An 18371-nucleotide genomic window follows, 5' to 3' on the forward strand; every position below is an offset into this window, starting at 1 on the left:
ACTAAATGAATGCCTACAAAACTGTTGACAGTTTTAGGATGTGCAAGATCATGTATGAAATAAATCAGCATTGGTTTTCAGTGAAGTTCTCCTTTAAACATGGATTATCTATAGGGAGGGACCTTTCTCAATCCAAACAAAGCTTCACGTCCAGTTTTCTAATGATTCCTGCCTACTGCCTAAATGTGTCAGTCTCAGTTTGGTTTCTCTACCAATAGAATATAGTCTTCTCTTGGGGAATGACTCTTAATCTGACCTTGCAGGAAAGAACAAGGACTGAGTTGAGCTACATGTATGTATGTATGTGTATGTACAGTATGTATGTATGTATATATGTATGTATGTATGTATGTACAGTATATTCACAGTAATGTCAGTGTCGTCATCTTCACAAGTTGAGAGGGTGCAGCGAGGAAATCTGAAAGCCTTTGTCACTGGACTATATATAACTGGATTCTTCTGCCTGCTTGTTTGTAATGAATTCAAGTTTTTCATATCCTAGTAATAAACGTTTGCTTACAATACACAACTTGATTGGAACAAATATGGCAATTTATTGAAATGCAATGTTCACTTTTTCTAAAAATGTATTGCCTCTCTAAAAAATCTCTACAAACTATGAATAGAACACTTTAATAATATAATATATCTTTCTAGACAAATGAAGATAATGAAAATAATACATTTTTTAAAATCCTATAAAGTCACAATATGTAACAGACAGCAGCAGTATTCCAGATACAGCACATGATCTTCTCCTTCTCTTCTCTCCTCTCCTCTCCTCTCCTCTCCTCGGCACCCTTTCACTGCTGCTGAAACTGCAGACTATTGATGAACACAGTTTGCAGCTCGTTGATGTCGTCGGTGGTTTCTATGGGGATGCTGGGCGAGCACGGGCGAGACCGCCTGAGGTTTTCATAGCAGGACTCCCCGCAGCCTCCCGCCGCCCCCTGCAGGTGCTCGTACACGTCCAGGTAGGGCTGCTGCGGGGACAGGCGGCTGTAGTCCTGGGCGCGGTGCGGCCCGTGGTGGTGCAGGTGGTGCTGCTGCTCGGGCCCGGGGCTGTGGCACGGGCTGTGGGACGGGCTGTGGGGCATCAGGCAGGTCTGCAGGCAGCTGTTGCGGCGCATGGCCCGGTGCAGGTCCAGCCGGGCGATCAGCGGCTTGCCGATGCTGACGCTTTTGGTCCAGTGGACGGGCTCGTCCTCCATGGAGGTGAAGGTGCCCTGCAGGCACACGCTGAAGACCAGCTCCTCCTGTGGCACGGTTTTGAAAAATGAAATGAGAGAAGAAATGATCATAGAAAAAAACACACAATGGTCTTCATTCAATAATAATAAATAAAATAAATAAAAAATAATAAATCAATCATTAAATATGTCATGTCAAGTGAAAGCAAAAGAAAAGTAGCCTCATCATCATCATCATCCAATTTTGGTGATCTTCATGCTTAAATTGAATGATTGCATGCTCCTCTCTATCAGTTGAGAACGTTCCACAACGCCTTGTGCTTAGGAAAACCTTTCAAACCCATTGGAAATAAATAATTTGTGAAAAGTGTACATTTTGGAGATGCAATGTTTTCACTAGGCGAGTGTTAAGCTTGAGCCTTCTGAGAACGTTATGAAGAGTTCTACCCTGAGCTTCTGTAGAGAGCTGAGTCTGGTGTAGAGACAGTGCTGCGGTTCTACCCTGAGCTTCTGTAGAGAGCTGAGTCTGGTGTAGAGACAGTGCTGCGGCTCTACCCTGAGCTTCTGTAGAGAGCTGAGTCTGGTGTAGAGACAGTGCTGCGGCTGTACCCTGAGCTTCTGTAGAGAGCTGAGTCTGGTGTAGAGACAGTGCTGCGGCTCTACCCTGAGCTTCTGTAGAGAGCTGAGTCTGGTGTAGAGACAGTGCTGCGGCTCTACCCTGAGCTTCTGTAGAGAGCTGAGTCTGGTGTAGAGACAGTGCTGCGGCTCTACCCTGAGCTTCTGTAGAGAGCTGAGTCTGGTGTAGAGACAGTGCTGTACCCTGAGCTTCTGTAGAGAGCTGAGTCTGGTGTAGAGACAGTGCTGTACCCTGAGCTTCTGTAGAGAGCTGAGTCTGGTGTAGAGACAGTGCTGCGGCAGGCTGCTGGACAGCAGGTAGATACCCGTCTCTTCTGGAGTCTCCCTGTTCATCTCTTTGGGATCCACATCAAGGTCCTGCAGAAAGAAAGGGAAGCAGGTTCCTGTTGGATTCAATGAACTAGCATTCATACTTGACTAGAGAATGGGTGGGGGCCGGGGCAGCAGAAGCACAGAAGCTGAAGAAGTGGGCTTGTTACTGCAAAGAGAGCAGGTTTGAATCCCCTGGCCCGGCTGGGAAAAATTGGGTGCGGGAGAGGGTCACACTTTGCTAGATTTCTCGCGCCGCACTTCCTCCCTGAAGTCCTGAAACCTCAGCGCCACTTTCGTCACATCAGCGATAGATAGCGGTGTAAATCACAAGTTACATCACAATACAATATTATATAGATTCTTCAAACAACGATACAATATTTGCTGATATCACAAAGTGCTACAATACGACTTACAGTGCAGATGTCAGCTAAAAACAGGGTGTAAATGACATTCTCAAGTCAACTTGGCATCTCAGGGCTTGTGGAGACTTGGATTACGCCAGGTGAGCAGTATGGAGGCACTGACTGACTGTCAGCAAGTACCTCATACAAAAAAACAAAACTATCCCTTTAATGTTAGAAATTGGGTCAGGTTAGGGTGGGGGTTTGGCTAAAGTCAGTGTTAGTGTTACATAGTCTGTGGAGATGCAAATAGGCTGTAACCAAAATAGGCAAGTGACACTTTGTTGAACATCTACTTTTCGTCACTTGAGGATCAACACTGGCCTATTCAAATAAAGTGTTACCAGGGAACGTGAATAAGAAACACTCTCCCTTCTCCCAACCGCCACTTTTTCCTTTTCAAAATAAAGCCCCAAAGATTGTAACCTGTGAGAAGTCGGTGACGTGGGCCTGGCAGAAGGACAGGTCCTCGGGCTTCTTGACGATGTGTGTGTAGATGACGAGCACGTTGGAGAACTCCGCAGCAAAGCCCAGCTTGATCTGAGCACCGCAGTCAAAGTCCAGACTCATACTCTCAGGAAGCTCTGGAATAGCGAACAACAAGGCCATTCGATCAATATGGAAGAACATGAAAGAATTACACATCTTCTGATTTACTAGTATATTTGTCGAAAATAGTAACGCAAAAAAAAAAGGTCTAGGCCTTTTCCAAAACAGTAAGCAAAATATGTCAAAAATGTAGTCTCTATGGTTACTTCATTAGCTCTGGGGCGGTCAGAGACAAACAAAATAAACTGAATTTTTGTACATTTTCATTATTTTACGCATAAGATGTCACTGGCATACAGGATGTCTCTGAATCTGAAAATGTTATAGGGCAGGACCTCCAGAAGCCCCAACCACCTATTTCTAGACCCTCAAAGTTGAATGACAAGTATGCATTTGATGCCTGTCTTGTGATGTTTGACTTTGCAGAATGTTTAACAATTGTTCAGAGTCCTGCCACCGTTTTGGAAGAATGGCAACACAATCACCTGTTCTCTTCCTCCCTGGTTCACTATGCGCTGTATTCTATTCTTCCTCCCTGGTTCACTATGCGCTGTATTCTATTCTTCCTCCCTGGTTCACTATGCACTGTATTCTATGAACACCCCCCCCCCCCTCTCTTTTACAGCACAGATGTAATACTCTTCTGCCACACGGAAATAGGAGAAATAGAGTGGATAACATTGCAATCAGGTTACTGTCACTCTTGCAACATGCTGCCTATTGGCCAAGAGTAGAGAACCGTGGACGCACTGGGCAACTCTCATGTGTGCAATTGTGTAGTGTGAGGACTGCATGCTCAGTCAACCTCCCCTAAACAAGTGTCAAATCAACTTAAATTCATCATATAGCTAATGTTGTAGAAAATTGAAGTTCCATTGGCATTTCCTAATCAATAAGCTAATAATTGCATACACATAATTAATGCTATGAGTTATTAGTCATAAGACATCTCACACATGCAGAAATGGAGACGCACATACAGTACATAGGAGGAGATTTCTTCACCCTCTGCTCCACAGCACATGGGGGTCAAAACAAACTTTCACCCACTGCATGAGGTTGACCTTGCTGATACAGACAGGCAGCCCTGTAGGCTCCAAGTCTAGTCATAACCCCTCCTCTCTCTGTTTCTCTCTGCCTTCCTTTGCCTATAAAGCGGATGCCAAATTGTGACATCGCCACTGAATACATTGGAACTCTGTATGACATACCAAAATGTGTACATTGAGAATTCAGTCCTTTGGCAATGCAGTTTGCCAAAGTAATGTATGGCTTTAAATATACTTTTATAAGACACTTCCTGGACTCTTGGCTTCATTCAATTTGGTTTATATTAGCAGTTATATATATTATATAGCGGACGAGGAGTGGTGAAATTCCATTCTACAACAGCTAAATAGAGTGTTGGAAGTGGAGAGAGGTTGTGTCTGGGATCTATCTCACCATGGGCCTCGGCCCACTGGCGGCTGTGAGCCTGGGCGATGTCGGCGCTGTCGCCGGGTAGGATGGGATCGGTCAGCGCTCTCCTCTCCGACAGACTGCTGCGGATCTCCAGGGCCTGCTTCCCCTTGGTGGCATCAAACTGTCCCATGTCTGGACACAACACAAGATCATTACAATTCACATCTCAGAGTTAAGAGACCTAAGCCATGTTGAGCCAAGGGGTCTCTAAATAGCATAACATCTGCTGACCAAAAGCAACACTGCAACACGAGAATGTCACATTGTGTAAGTAAAGTAAAAAAAAAATTACAATTCAAGTTAACATTAAAAACATAATACATTCACTGATAAAACAGAATAAATAGACAATTTAAGCCCTCAATTGTACTAAATATGTCAAATTCTTTTCTCTCTGATGGAGGTTCATTCATTTCATGTTGCAATGTAAGTGTTGCCTGAGTTCGATTTATTCTACTTATGCATGTATAAACTAAAGCAAATGCTGTTATAGCCTGGTTTTTGATAGCTCTTTGTGATATATGTGTGATTATAAAGTGTATTCCAGTATTTGGTTGTACTGGTCAGCTTCCAGGTATGATTAATGTGTGTATGTGTGTGTGTGTGTGTGTGTGTGTGTGTGTGTGTGTGTGTGTGTGTGTGTGTGTGTGTGTGTGTGTGTGTGTGTGTGTGTGTGTGTGTGTGTGTGTGTGTGTGTGTGTGTGTGTGTGTGTGTGTGTGTGTGTGTGTGTGTGTGTGTGTGTGTGTGTGTGTGTGTGTGTGTGTGTGTGTGTGTGTGTGTGTGTGTGTGTGTGTGTGTGTGTGTGTGTGTGTGTGTGTGTGTGTGTGTGTGTGTGTGTGTGTGTGTGTGTGTGTGTGTGTGTGTGTGTGTGTGTGTGTGTGTGTGTGTGTGTGTGTGTGTGTGTGTGTGTGTGTGTGTGTGTGTGTGTGTGTGTGTGTGTGTGTGTGTGTGTGAGCATGTGAACAGGGCCCTCCTGAAAAAGAGAGCATTGCTCTCAGTGAGACTCCCCCTCTATAAATAAAGGTACATTTGTGTTCCTCTCTTACCCTCAGCCACTCTGTCCAGCACCACGGTAATCTTCTCATCATCAAGCAGACGCTTCTTCAGAAACTTGACAAAAACGCCGTTGGTGAAGCCACTGGAGCTCAACTCAAAGGCCTCGGCGTCTTGGCAACTTAACGGCGAAATGGAGAATATGATAGATAGATAGATGAAAGGCAAAAATATAACTTTTTATATTCTTGGGATATATAGTTTGCATGACAGTCAATCATTCAAACTTACGTGGCATATCCAAAGACAATGTTGGCTGTAACCCTCAAAACAATGTTTGGAGTGCTGTCGTCATGAATATTCCTGGATTTGGGAAAAAAACAAATCAAATCAGTTTCACATAAAGCATGTCAACTTTATTCTCTAAAAACCAGAGATTCCTTCTGGGGCTCCCCTATGGCTACAAACGCTAGAAGCTCTAAAGGTTCTAAAGCCCTTTTAAGTTAGAGCAGGTCTGCTTTCAACTTCTACTATAGGTTGAAAATGTATCTATTCAGAAAGTACATCACACCAGCATGCAAAAAATGCATCCATCCCAATTTGTTCCCTCTCTACTTGCTCAAATTTGTAAAAGAAAAAGAAAAAAAATTAAGTTCTCATCTTGAAGCATAAAAAAAGCTCTAATTTAGCTCTCTCTTTAGCTTTTATTCCTCAATATCTCCCATTTCGATTAAATGATGCACTTTTCTATTAAATGTCTGGGGACACAGGAATAGTGTGGGGGGGGGGGGGGACTAATGGCTCTGACCATTACAATCCTTACTATTGGTTGCTTGTAATGTTGGTGATCTAGTAAGTAAGGGAAACTTATTCTAAGTGTAAACCCCTAAATAAATGTGAAAGTGTGATGTGCCAAAGTGTGCACTGCTCACCTCTTCCTGCACATGTCCAGCAGGAACACGTTGAGGCCCGTCTCCTTCTCCTGCATCAGCTTCAGGATGCTCTGCACACACAGACAGTTGGCTGACCGGTACGGGTTTGGAGCGTCCACTGGCACCATGAAACTGTTGCCATAGTTCTCATATCCGTGGCCAGCATAGTACAGCAGACCTAGAACGGGAAGCATATAGATTCTAGTATCAATGTGGTTATACAAGACCGGCGATTTTACAACCTGAAATATCCATGGCAGAAAGCATCAACAGGTGTATTACTGGAATGTATTAAACAACAGTCTGTTGTTATTTTGTTTCTAATAGCAAATGTTAAAACCCTTTATTTTACATTGGCAATCTGAAACGTTCAAACGGAATGACGTGTTTCAGCTCGAATGAGCCTTGGCCACGGTCAGTTTGACTTATGTTGACATTTCAGACTTGCTTTTCAAAGACCCTAGCATTTACAAACTCTCTTCCACTTCCCTTCCCGGTTCTTGTTTCCTTTGCTAGCACTTCTCTATGCATTATTCTTCTCAGGTGAGGGGAATATTTTGTCATCTATATTGTCTTGGAAATTAGTCATAGTCTTTGGTATTTATAAATGGGCTGCATCTGACTAGTATAAAATTGGAATGTTTCTGGATCATTCCACATTCACAATAACAAAGTCAAAGAAGTGTCTTCTTCAATGTTGCCCTTGTAATAATGTCACTTCAAAACACATTGGTAAAGTAAAATGTAGACTGCAGCTTCATCCAAAGCCACTTACAATAGTATAATCATATTTTATGATTGAGTGAACTGTTCTGGATGAATGTGAAAATGCATTTGATGAGTGTCTATTTTAACATTATTCTGTATTTGCAAAGTGTGACTCGAAAATGGCCAACTAGGCATCCGTTCAACTCCCGCCCCTCCTCCTCCTACTAGCATTATTTACCTCAGTGACAGGCAGCACAAGCTAGCTGGCCAGCTAGTTCACTCATGTTTTTGTCAAGTACATTAATAACATGCCAGACAATCAGCAGTGTTGTTGAGAGTGGAAATGGGGATTTTTAACTGTGATTATTTATGAACTTTTAGAAATAAAATATGCTTGGATAAGAGTCATTGATTGGTCTGTCATGCTACATAGGCGGAACTAAGGTATCTCCCAACATTTGATAAAATTGCCCTGGGAATTATCCAAAATGCCCCCGGAATAAATTTCTACTCCCCTAAGCAGCCATCTGAACGTTCATGGCATCCCAACATACCATAGACTCCCTTGTGAAGCAGCAGCAGGAACTCGTCAACGGCGTTTCTCATCTCCGACTCTGTGAGGTCGAGCAGTGACACCACCTTGAAGTTCAGCTGGCGCAGGAGGTTGGTGAGATCGTAGACGTCCACCATGGGAGCTTTGAGCTGCGGGTGGTTCTTGTAGGACAGGTTGCCAATCAGCAGCGCCACTTTGTCAGTCGCTGGGAAGGGATATGTGAGAGGCATGTAAGGTGTACGTACACGAGGGTCAAACGAGAATGAAAGAGAGGAGAAAAAACAGAAAGCTCACTAGCGACCCTGTGAGCAGCACAAGAGCTGACAACATAGCAAACAACTTTTCAGCCATTTGTTGAACACAAAAGCGTCAACCTGTATCTCATGCCTTTTGGTTCTGTCCTTCACTAGCGGGATTCTGGGCCAGGATATTTGACTGGTACTCTAAGGCCTACGGTATAACCCTTCAGCCGGAGGCAGAACTCGCCATCTTTGGCTGCTCGGAGACCTCTCTGAACTTCCCTGCAGCTGTGCAACAGTCTCTGACACAGGGGACAACTGTCGCCAAAAGACTAATTCTGAAGGAATGGAAGTCTCCCTCTTCACCTTCATTTCAGTTGTGGTTAACAGACATGGTCTCTGTTATACAGATGGAGAGACTCAGGTTCCTGAGGACCAACTCTCTCAAAAAGTTCTCAGTCGTCTGGGACCCGTTTCTGGTCCTATCTTGACGAGGTCAGGGGTGACGGGTGACTCCCGGACCCTTTACGTGGGGCCCCATGCACAGCATCTTCTAGAAGCATGAAGGCACTGTGTGTGGCTGGTAGTTATATATTGTAACACTGAATGTCCTTAGTATATATATGTTTTTTTTTTTTTTTTTTTACCTTTTCTATTTTTTTTCTCTGTGTCTGAGCCTGTTTTTTATTTTTTTCTTTGTGTGTTCTGTAAAATGTTAAAATGTAAAAAAACAAAAAAAAAGGATCAACCTGTTAGCGTTCTGACTTGGCTTTCCACTGAAACCTCAATGTCCAGACAGTTCATCGTCTCTTTGGCCTTTTGAGGACAGAGCAGCATGTTGTGTTGAACTGGCCTACAAATGTCTGCTGCAAAATAGATGTTAGCAGACAGCTAGAAGTTTCACATCTTTATTTTGGTGTTTATGATGGGAGGGGGTGCTGACTACATGACTGAAAACATCCTACAAGTGTCAGAGATGACAACAGTAGCACAGCAAAATTGGCATGTAGAGGAAATGGATATCAACCACATTAACCACAACTATAATGACAGTAGAGCTATACTCTACACCAGGGGTTCCCAAACTTTTCCGTCCAAGTACCACTATGTACCATAATAACGCCGGAGGCGGATGATATTAGGCACCGACTGGGACATTTGAGCAGTGAGTGTGGGTGGCGCTGATGCATGTTTTAATTTGTTTACAAACCGCTGTTCAAACAGAACTTTAGAAGAAGAAAAGCAGAGGTGAGTGTGCTGTCGTGGGTGTCCGACCGGTTGGCGATGCCTCACCTGACTCACCTGTGAGCTCGGCTAGCTCTGGCTGTTGTCGTCTCCGTTCCAGGCAAGGCATCAGTCAAACGGGCCTATTGAAATGAACAGGCCCTGCCCTGCCCTGCCCTGCCCCCCTCTGCTGAACTTTACTTGTAAACCATACCTATTTATATATATATATATATATATATATATACGGTATATATATATATATATTGTTGTCAAACTTGCAAAAAGAAACTTAAAGCACTCACCATAAAGATGTTCTGGAATGCTATTTAGGAGGAATTCGTTGTGATCTAAAATTGCAAAACCACAATGAAAACAGCATGCAAAGATCACAAGAGAAATGTCATGCATTTAAGAGAGGATATGAAAAACACACTCAACACGTAGAGAGCTACTTACTCGCTCCGAGGCCATAAAAGTCATCTAGGAAGACAAAGATACAAAAATATTACCAACATGTTTATTTACGGACTATTTCTGTGTTAGGCATACGCTGTTGTTTCTTCTTAGTCAGAACACGCTTCAGATTACTAGCAGGTTAAAATGTAAGGTATGCCTCTATTAAGATTACACTGTAATTTTCATGCATTAAAAACCAACTAAACCAATGAAATTAATATCCATGCATGCAAAACCTGAAGAGCAAACCCTTTGAGCATTCTGCTGGTTAGTGCCCGGAAGGATATGATTCTGTATCACCACCCACATGCAGTTATAGGAACAATTTAGTAGCTACTCATGTCAGTAATCGATGCAAATTTTGGCTACCGTTATTAACCTTTGCATGCAGCGAGATTTAACCCCTGCAGGTTATTATTGTCTTATATTTGGGCCTTTCAACTCTACCTTCAGAGCACTCCATTGCCCCTGAAATCTGGATGGATATCCTTGGTGCTTTCAGTCAAGAACAAAGGCAAATGAATCACTTAGACATAATCACTCAATAAAAACATCAAACATTTAATGGAGCCAGCAGCGACTATGAGATGAGCATAGTGTTAAACAGAACAACATACCTATCACAACGTCGACTTGGTTGGTCCACATTCTCTCAGCGTTACTGCTGATCTCACAGCGATATTTCCCGTGGTGGTCCTGCATCACGTTGGGAATCTAAAACGCACAGACGCATTGTGTCAAGTCTCGCGTGACGATATGATGTCCTCAAAGACACCTTCCATTAGTACACAGTTGTAGCCATAATACAAATCCCCCTTCAGGTATCCATCATCCAATATCCAAATGTCCCCCAGCTCTAAGGAAACATAATTGCAATTGAATATGAATGACAGGGAACAGAATTGAAGTCCATGAAATTCCAACTTGAGATTGTCTTGGGTTTTAACACTCCCCATCCCCAACCGCTGCGCTGTATACTTGCACTAAGTCAAATTCCTCGTTTGTAATCTGATTACTTACTGTGGCTATTCAACTAAATCTTGAATCTTGCAAAACATTATAAATCAAAGTATTATGAATCAAATAAAAGACAGTTAAACAAATCAAATGCATCCAATTACAATGTATGGATTATGATTACATGTTATGCATGGAACCTTTAACATTTTATGATATTCAGTATTGATAATATATAACACTTTGTTCAAGCTCAGATATGTGGTAATAAAAGAAAGGAACATGGAATTTCAATGAATTTCAAAGAATTGGAATTAAACTTCCTGAAATTACAATTAAATTCCAATACTGTTCCTTATAGGTTTTTTCCAATTCCAATTCATCAGTTGAATTGGAATTAATTAATTAATTAATTAATCCATGAATTGGCCCCAACCCTGCTGTGAATGCATTCTGTAACTGCACAGGGTGATTACGTGCTGCATCCTGGAGGAGGTTCGCCCCCCCTCCAGCCTTCCTCACCGTCAGTTTCCTCTTGGAGGCGTTGTGGATTTGGACTCCATTCCGTTGCCACTGGTAGCGAGGGATGGGTCTTCCCACGGCTCCACACTCCAGCTGCAGGGTCTCCCCAACGAGCACGCGCTGGGCCTGGGGCTGCACCACCAGCTTCAGCCTACCCTCCAGGGAGTGGTAGCTGTGTCCTGGAGGAGGGGAGGGAGGGGGAGAGGAGACATCACATCACTATGTTTAAATATAGCCAGATCACAACTCGCGTATCTACGCAGGGTTCCAAAACTTGTCATAACTTGTCATAACTCCTTTAAGAGACGGAATTAATTAAATAAAGAAGTGGAAGCATTAGATTGTTTTTCTCTTTAGAATCGAGGATCGAGGAGCTGGATCCTCATTTGACGCTCCAATATCGAAACAGGTTCGGAGTACGGGCGTCAAGGCAGTTTGACGCGTATCAGAACGCTCTTGGTTGCGCGTTCGGCCATTTACAACAAGGAGTGGGCTTCAAAACGCGAGTGTCAGATGCTCCCAGTGCGTCTGGAGGCTAATAGACCTGGTCACTCACCGTTAGATGCATCGACGTTCAGGACGTCCACCTGAGCCCACTGGCTGAACTCGAAGGCTTCTCCACAGTTCACCCTGCAGATGTAAAAGCCAGCATCTGTCAGATGGACAGGACTCCTCACCAGGTCTGGAGAGAAGCTGTTGGGCACCTGAGATTGGGAAATATAAGTGCCATTTACCAATTCACAAGGTGTAATGTGTGCGAAAAACCCTTTCCACTCCTCCAAACTTACTGGCCAACTATATGTTGTTTCCACGCGTGGCCATGACATACTGTAGATCTCGTTCCCATAGTCACAGGAATATTCTCATGGCACAGGGAGAGGTTACTTGTAATTTGGGTGATCTAGGAATTAAACTTTATTCCACTTTTGCACTCATTGCAGCTGATATACTGGACTGCTTTCACGATTTAAGATATAGAATATGGGATAATCAGTCGTGCGGTCCACTGCGTTCCTCTCTGTAACTGCAGCAGCTTTGTGTGATGAACGCTATGAAATGAATACCATGTAAATGTTATGAATAATTAATTCTCTCTAGGCTTCTCCCAACAATGAATCAAGTACAATGGGGACAGTAAAAAGGGAAAAGGGGACAAAAAAAAGTGCATAATACTGTACGTTTACACCTGCAAAAGAGGGGTTGACATCATACCTATCGCTTTGTGTTTTTCGGCCCAAAAAGGTTGAGAAGCACAGATATAGTTAGTCAGGTCCAGGCATGTTGAATAGGCTCTTTAGCTGCAGTGTGTGAGTCACTCTTTGAACTGCCTGTGAATCCCCCGCTGACAGGGGAAAGAGAAATCCCCTCGAGTCCTGCGCCTGCCAAACACTGCTGCCCGGACAGTGCGTCGGGCACGGGGCAATAATCCACTTTTGTTTGATTTCGTTGATTTACGGCAGTGATAAAACTTAGACGCAAAGTGCTAAAATCACACACACGCACACACGCGCGCACACACACGCACACGCGCGCGCACAGACACGCACGCACACACACACACACACACACACACACACACACACACACACACACACACACACACACACACACACACACAGAGCTAAAAAATACAATGATGAAAAGAAACATGATGCAAGTGAGATAAAGAAGCAGGCTTATGAATACACCTCAACCGGCTCCGGTTCCAGGAAGTGAAGTGAATTCCCCCTTCATTTCTCCATAGCCTTCATTTCTCCACAGCCTTCATTTCTCCACAGCCTTCATTTCTCCACAGCCTTCATTTCTCCATAGCCTTCATTTCTCCATAGCCGTTTCCGAAAAATCCTTATAGATCGAATCACCGTGACGTTGCATTAACAACAAAAGATACTTCCGGGTAGACTAGACTAGACACATGCCGATTGATTTAAATTGTGGAGATATCACAAACTTGTCCCCCCATTTTCTCCCCAATTATACTTGGCCAATTTATCCCCATGCTTATCCCCTATTGGCTGGCCCGGTCGCTGCTCCACCTTCTGTCCATCTGGGGAGAGCCGTAGACTAGCACCATGCTTCCTCCGACACATGCGCCAGTTGCCAGCTGCTTCTTTTCCCCTGACAGGGGCAGCTTCACCGGCAGACGTAGCACGTGGGAGGATCACGCTATTCCAACCAGTTCCCTTCCACCCCGACCAGGCGCCCCGACAACCTTGTTCATTTCTGTTGTCATTTTCAGCCCTAATTGTAACGTCAAGGATATATACGCTAGTTAAACACGGTGGTCCGCCCTATCTGACATTTGCTGTGCTTATTTTATCTACTGTGTTGATCAACCAAATCTACCCAACAGACATCTCACCGCTGCTGGTCACACCAGATGCTAGTTTTGGGTCAAGCTGTAATCGTTTTAAGTTTTCATTCTGTGGCCCAACGGGTAAATTAGGTCTCCAAACTAACGTTAGTGAAAGTGTTGTTAATTAATGTGATATGAAAGCATCAAACATGTGTTTTAAACGTAATCATTTTCTCTTTATCTCAGTTGGTTCCCCGCCCAGTTTGCTCCGCACCATTAAATTGTACTAGCGATTTCCTTTGAAGCGGGGAGGAAGTGAGTGTGTGTGTGTGTGTGTGTGTGTGTGTGTGTGTGTGTGTGTGTGTGTGTGTGTGTGTGTGTGTGTAGGTGTGGATGTAGGTGTGTGTAGGTGTGTGTAGGTGGGTTGCAGCTCACCTCTTCCTTGGTCTTGAACCACTGGTACTGTACTGGAGATTTACCCACAGCGTAGCAGCTGAGGCGTAGATTGTGGCCAGATATCAGAGCCACCGACTGGGGCTGAATGAGGATCTGAAGGCCTGTGTAGAGTGAGGTAATGCGTTCACTGTGAATCCACAGCTTTTAACCCATTTGAACTGATCGTAACACAGGGCAAAGCCAGAGTAAAGGCGAGATATGATGCTACATCAGAATCTCTCACATAATAGCATATTTCAGCTGGGAAAAATGTTTTGTTAAGGATTTACGTTTAAACTCCTGTCCTTTAAAAGGTATTGTTAGAGAAACAGACTCACACACTATAGTCAGTATTCCCCCCTTAAAACTTTTGGTTATTCATTTAAATAAAAACATATATTTTTGTAATCTATTATGATGTCAGCTCTGTCATTGCACCTTATAAAACACTCTAACCATCTCTTTCTCTCTATGTATCCCTGCTCATATGCTAGTGGCTTCTCTTCCTCTCATGAGACCTTAAATCATATATCAATATATTCAAGTACGCCAAATCCCTGACTCCATTTATAATTTATTCTACAACAAGTACCATAACTTGTTTGAATGCTGTGCTATCAATCAGTTTGTCAAAGAAGGTGTCCCTTTTTCAAAATGGTGGATACCTCAATTGGAACAAAACTCATTTGTGACATCTTCTGATTCACAATGTCACTGTCTGCAAGAGAAATACAAGTCACACTGCTGCAATGTGCAGCCAGCTTCATTTCTTTGTTTTTATGGCATTTGGGACAACAGTAGGACTGGAGCATGATTTCCTTTCTACCTTTTCATGATCAGCTCTCTATCACACACATAACATAACTCTTATCACACAGAACATCGTGAATCTGGAGTGTCTTGCTAGCTCAGTTGGCTACGATGCACAACATGTAACCGTGACATTGTGGGTTCAAAATCAGCATGTCATCTCTGTCTCTGTTTCACTTTGTCTCTCTTACAAGTACATCCTTCCTATCTCTCTCTACTGTCAACTGTCCAATAAAGCAGAAATCATCGTGATCAATCTAACTAGGGACACATTGTTATTTTCAGGGTACACCTTGGGGATCCCCCAGGCAGAGCTGGTTAATGTGGCCAGGGAAAGGGAAAGGAGGTCGCCTGCTGGATCTGCTACCTCCTCCGCCCCTCGACTCTGGATAAGCGGTTGAAGTTGACTGGTTGGATATCAGCTAGTCAATGTCAATGATATGATGGAGGTTATTTTCTTTGAACGTAAAGAGCTGCTGAAGCTAAAATCATTTCATTAGTCTGCATTTTCACTGGAGGGTTTTAGTGTCCCATGATGGTCTACTGTACATGCTGTTTCAGAGGTTTATACAGCCTGAGAAGAATAAAACTGGGGAAATAGCAATATAATATTATATTAATAATATAATAATATATAATATATAATAATATAATTGCAATATTACCTTTCATTGTCTTTCAATGGGATGATTTTGGGATATTGTGACATAATTCTGTGTCATTTTAAAACTCAAACACACAAAATGAGGTATGGCAAGAATATTATTCGAAATGTTCAGTTTGACAACACACCCTGACCCAACATTCAGTGGGATGAACATTCATTTGAATATTTAACATGTGATTTTGCATACTTAAGCCATATCGTGACATATAACGATATTGAAAAAAATACTTATGACTATTGTGATATTGATTTCAACTACATCACCAAGCCCTAAGGGGAAACACTATTGGTATTAGAACATCAAACATCGTCCCCCCCCCCTCCTTGTCATGTTAGTTGTTGCACTCACTCCACCCTGCAGCATCAGACACCATGATGCCATAAAGTCTGTCATTAATTCCCATTTGCAGTAAATAATGAATGCAATGCAAAACACAGATCAAAGATCATCCTGGTTAAGATGAATGACAACACAGCAGCCATCAACAGGCCTGAGTCAGCAGGAAGCTGTGTTACTGCTAGCCTGGTAAACCATCCTGATCACATGACACGAACTCCCCAAGCAATGAGCAGTAACGTTACCGTGCGTAGAGTAAGTGACAGCTGTAAGTGCAGTTATTGCAGAAATAGACTCAATAACAACAATTAAACTAGAACAAGAGTGCACCAGCGGAGTTTCTCTGCGGAAAGGACGTTTAGGGGACATTCACACCCAAAGCGCTTTTGGAGCTGCCAGCGTCTTTCTGCAATTCATTCTCTATGTAAGGACGCGCTAAACGTGCTGCTCTTTTAATGAACACACCTGGCGTTTAGCGCTGGTGGCGTCTTTTGTTTTTGGAGGAGCGCTGTGGGTGTTTTTAAGCTGAAAAAAGTTGAACATTAGAGGAAAAGCACGCTGCTCGTCTTTTCCTACATTTTCTCCTCCCGAGGGATCCTCGACCTCCACTGCTGCCAGAATTGGCAATAATCTGGCTTTCATGTTGACAGTGAACAACATCAAACAGACCAAACCAGCTGGCTACCGTCCATGTGGTCGTTGTGTTCTGATCTGTACTGCACACGACTGCAGGGGGAAACAAAACGGAGTACAAAAAAAACGCTCTGTGCGCTGTGTTTTGTGCACAATGGAAGCGCTCTCAACATGATTTTCATAGCGTTCTGACTGAAAAAAAAAAACGCTTTTGGCGTGAATGTCCCCTTAGGCCATTCTTCCGAGTGGATTTGAATGGATCCATGCTGTGATTGGCTAAAGACGGGATTTGGCGATGCTGACTGGCTGATGGAGGAGTTACTGGAGCTACTCCCACCCACTGAAATTGCTGTGGACAGATTGGAGTCCAGACTGATAGGTAGAGTGAAACAGGATGTGAGGTCACATTATGAGGATGGTTACCTGGAGGTTTGAGGCACTGCAGCGCCTCCGCATTGCCCAGAGTCTGGAGACAGTCGAGCAGGTGGCCCGCGGTGCAGCCTCGCTCTCCCATGAGCCTCAGCAGCATGCGGCTGGGGCTGCCCACCAGCTCCAGCACCTTCAGAGAGCACATCTCCATCTCATCTGGACTGCATGGAAGGACACAAGCAAACACCTGGTTCACACCATAGAGGGCAACGCCAGGACCCAGAAGCAATCATCGCCCACCCTTCCCATCCAGGTCACCACCATCTCTTACAAAGACTTCCACTTGACAAAAGGTTCCGGTCTATCAGGACCAGAACCTCGCGCTACCTGAACAGTTTCTATCTATGAACAGTTTCTCCTCCTCCCCCCTCCACTCTGTGTCACATTCCACTATGTGTGTCACACACACACACACACACACACACACACACACACACACACACACACACAATGCACTGTGCTCCTGCACTGACGTTGCACCTCCCACCTCCCTATACAGTTAACATCTTCAATTCAATGTAATTCATGCATATAACCTGTGAATATAACCAGTTAGCTAATACTCTGTACCCTGTATATATTTAGCTAGAATTGCCATCTGATAACTGTACTTTTGCCAACTTACTTGTACCTGTCACTTTGCCCTGTTAACTTGTACTCTTCCAAACTATTGGGACGTTTCGAAAATTAGCTTCAAATAGAATAACTTTGAGATAAATTGCAAACTTTCAAGCCTTCATCCTACCTGACTCGTAACCGTCTGTCACTGCCGACTATCTCTCCCAGTTTTCGCCATCCTTTATTCTCGGTTTTATCCAACACTTCACACAGCTTCCTCAAAACCGACTCCTTCATAAAGTTGATGTTCGTAGATCGATCCGATGAATCCGACATATCAGCAAAAGGTTTTCATCAATATCTGCTCGGATTGGGACTATCAAATCACACACACACTTGACAACACTGACACTTCCTGGAAGAAACAAGTGATGTGATGCGCCAGGCACACGCACACCGTTTTTTTTTTGTAGTTTCGCAGTCTGGCTCACTTCCGGGAACTCTTACTGGTCCATTGGGGAGTGAATGGAGATGGCTCTAGTCTACCAAAGATCGTCTATGTTTACGAAGAAACACTCTTGGATGAGATTGTGTTAAGATTCATATAGCCTACGTATTTTCCCTCCTCAAGTAGCTACAACAGAGTAGGCTGAGAACAGTTCAGATTAATAGAAGTAAGTAAAGGTGTGGAGATTCTCGAGAGTCAGTCAAAGAATAGCCTACATTTGTGGGGGGGGAACTGACTGACTCTAATCTGCAAAAGCGGGCACATTCATTTCACCCTCATCCTATGCCATTACATCACCATGCTAAATAGTTGTTTATTTATTTGTTTATGTATCCTACTGAATTAATTAATTTGTTGATTGATTCATTAATCGTCAAACTAGTTGTTTATTTAGTTAATTGATTAATTGTCTTATTTGGCTAGTCTGGCCAGCTAGACAGTTAATTGGTTTTCAAACGAAAACCGAAGTGAGACCTCTTGCTCTCCCCATGCACTCTGGCTGAACCATGGACTGTAGGGCTGAACTCAGGTGGGCATGTCACTAACTGCGTCACATCC

The 18371-nt window shown here is 43.5% G+C and overlaps 1 protein-coding gene across 2 annotated transcripts; it reads right to left on the reverse strand.

Annotated features, from left to right (window-relative positions):
• Window positions 1–637: 637 nt before the first annotated feature.
• Window positions 638–17658, reverse strand: malt1 (MALT paracaspase 1). 2 transcript variants are annotated; one of them, XM_083644805.1, is made up of 17 exons: window positions 17493–17658; window positions 16742–16908; window positions 13872–13993; window positions 11697–11844; window positions 11141–11319; window positions 10279–10375; window positions 10109–10156; window positions 9662–9685; window positions 9508–9552; window positions 7741–7944; window positions 6479–6656; window positions 5838–5909; window positions 5600–5727; window positions 4535–4684; window positions 2969–3126; window positions 2058–2183; window positions 638–1256 (listed from the first exon to the last, which is right to left on the reverse strand). In XM_083644805.1, exons 1-17 carry the CDS (start codon window positions 17639–17641, stop codon window positions 804–806), a joined length of 2448 nt encoding a protein of 815 aa, XP_083500931.1. In that variant the 5' UTR covers window positions 17642–17658; the 3' UTR covers window positions 638–803. The 2 variants fall into 2 exon arrangements, with proteins under 2 accessions (XP_083500931.1, XP_083500932.1); XM_083644806.1 differs by lacking the exon at window positions 10109–10156.
• Window positions 17659–18371: the final 713 nt, after the last annotated feature.

This window comes from Poromitra crassiceps (assembly GCF_964638095.1).
Source record: "Poromitra crassiceps genome assembly, chromosome: 10".
NCBI lineage: Eukaryota > Metazoa > Chordata > Actinopteri > Beryciformes > Melamphaidae > Poromitra > Poromitra crassiceps.

What these genes read in the sequence shown, in the direction of transcription:
- malt1 (XM_083644805.1), bottom strand. Translation starts at nt 17,641, where the DNA reads ATGTCGGATTCATCGGATCGATCTACGAACATCAACTTTATGAAGGAG. An exon ending in CCTCCAAGAGGAAACTGACG is followed by an intron (nt 10,376 to 11,140) that starts GTGAGGAAGGCT and finishes TGTGCGTTTTAG; the next exon opens with ATTCCCAACGTGATGCAGGA. An exon ending in CTGGACATGTGCAGGAAGAG is followed by an intron (nt 5,910 to 6,478) that starts GTGAGCAGTGCA and finishes TCCCAAATCCAG; the next exon opens with GAATATTCATGACGACAGCA.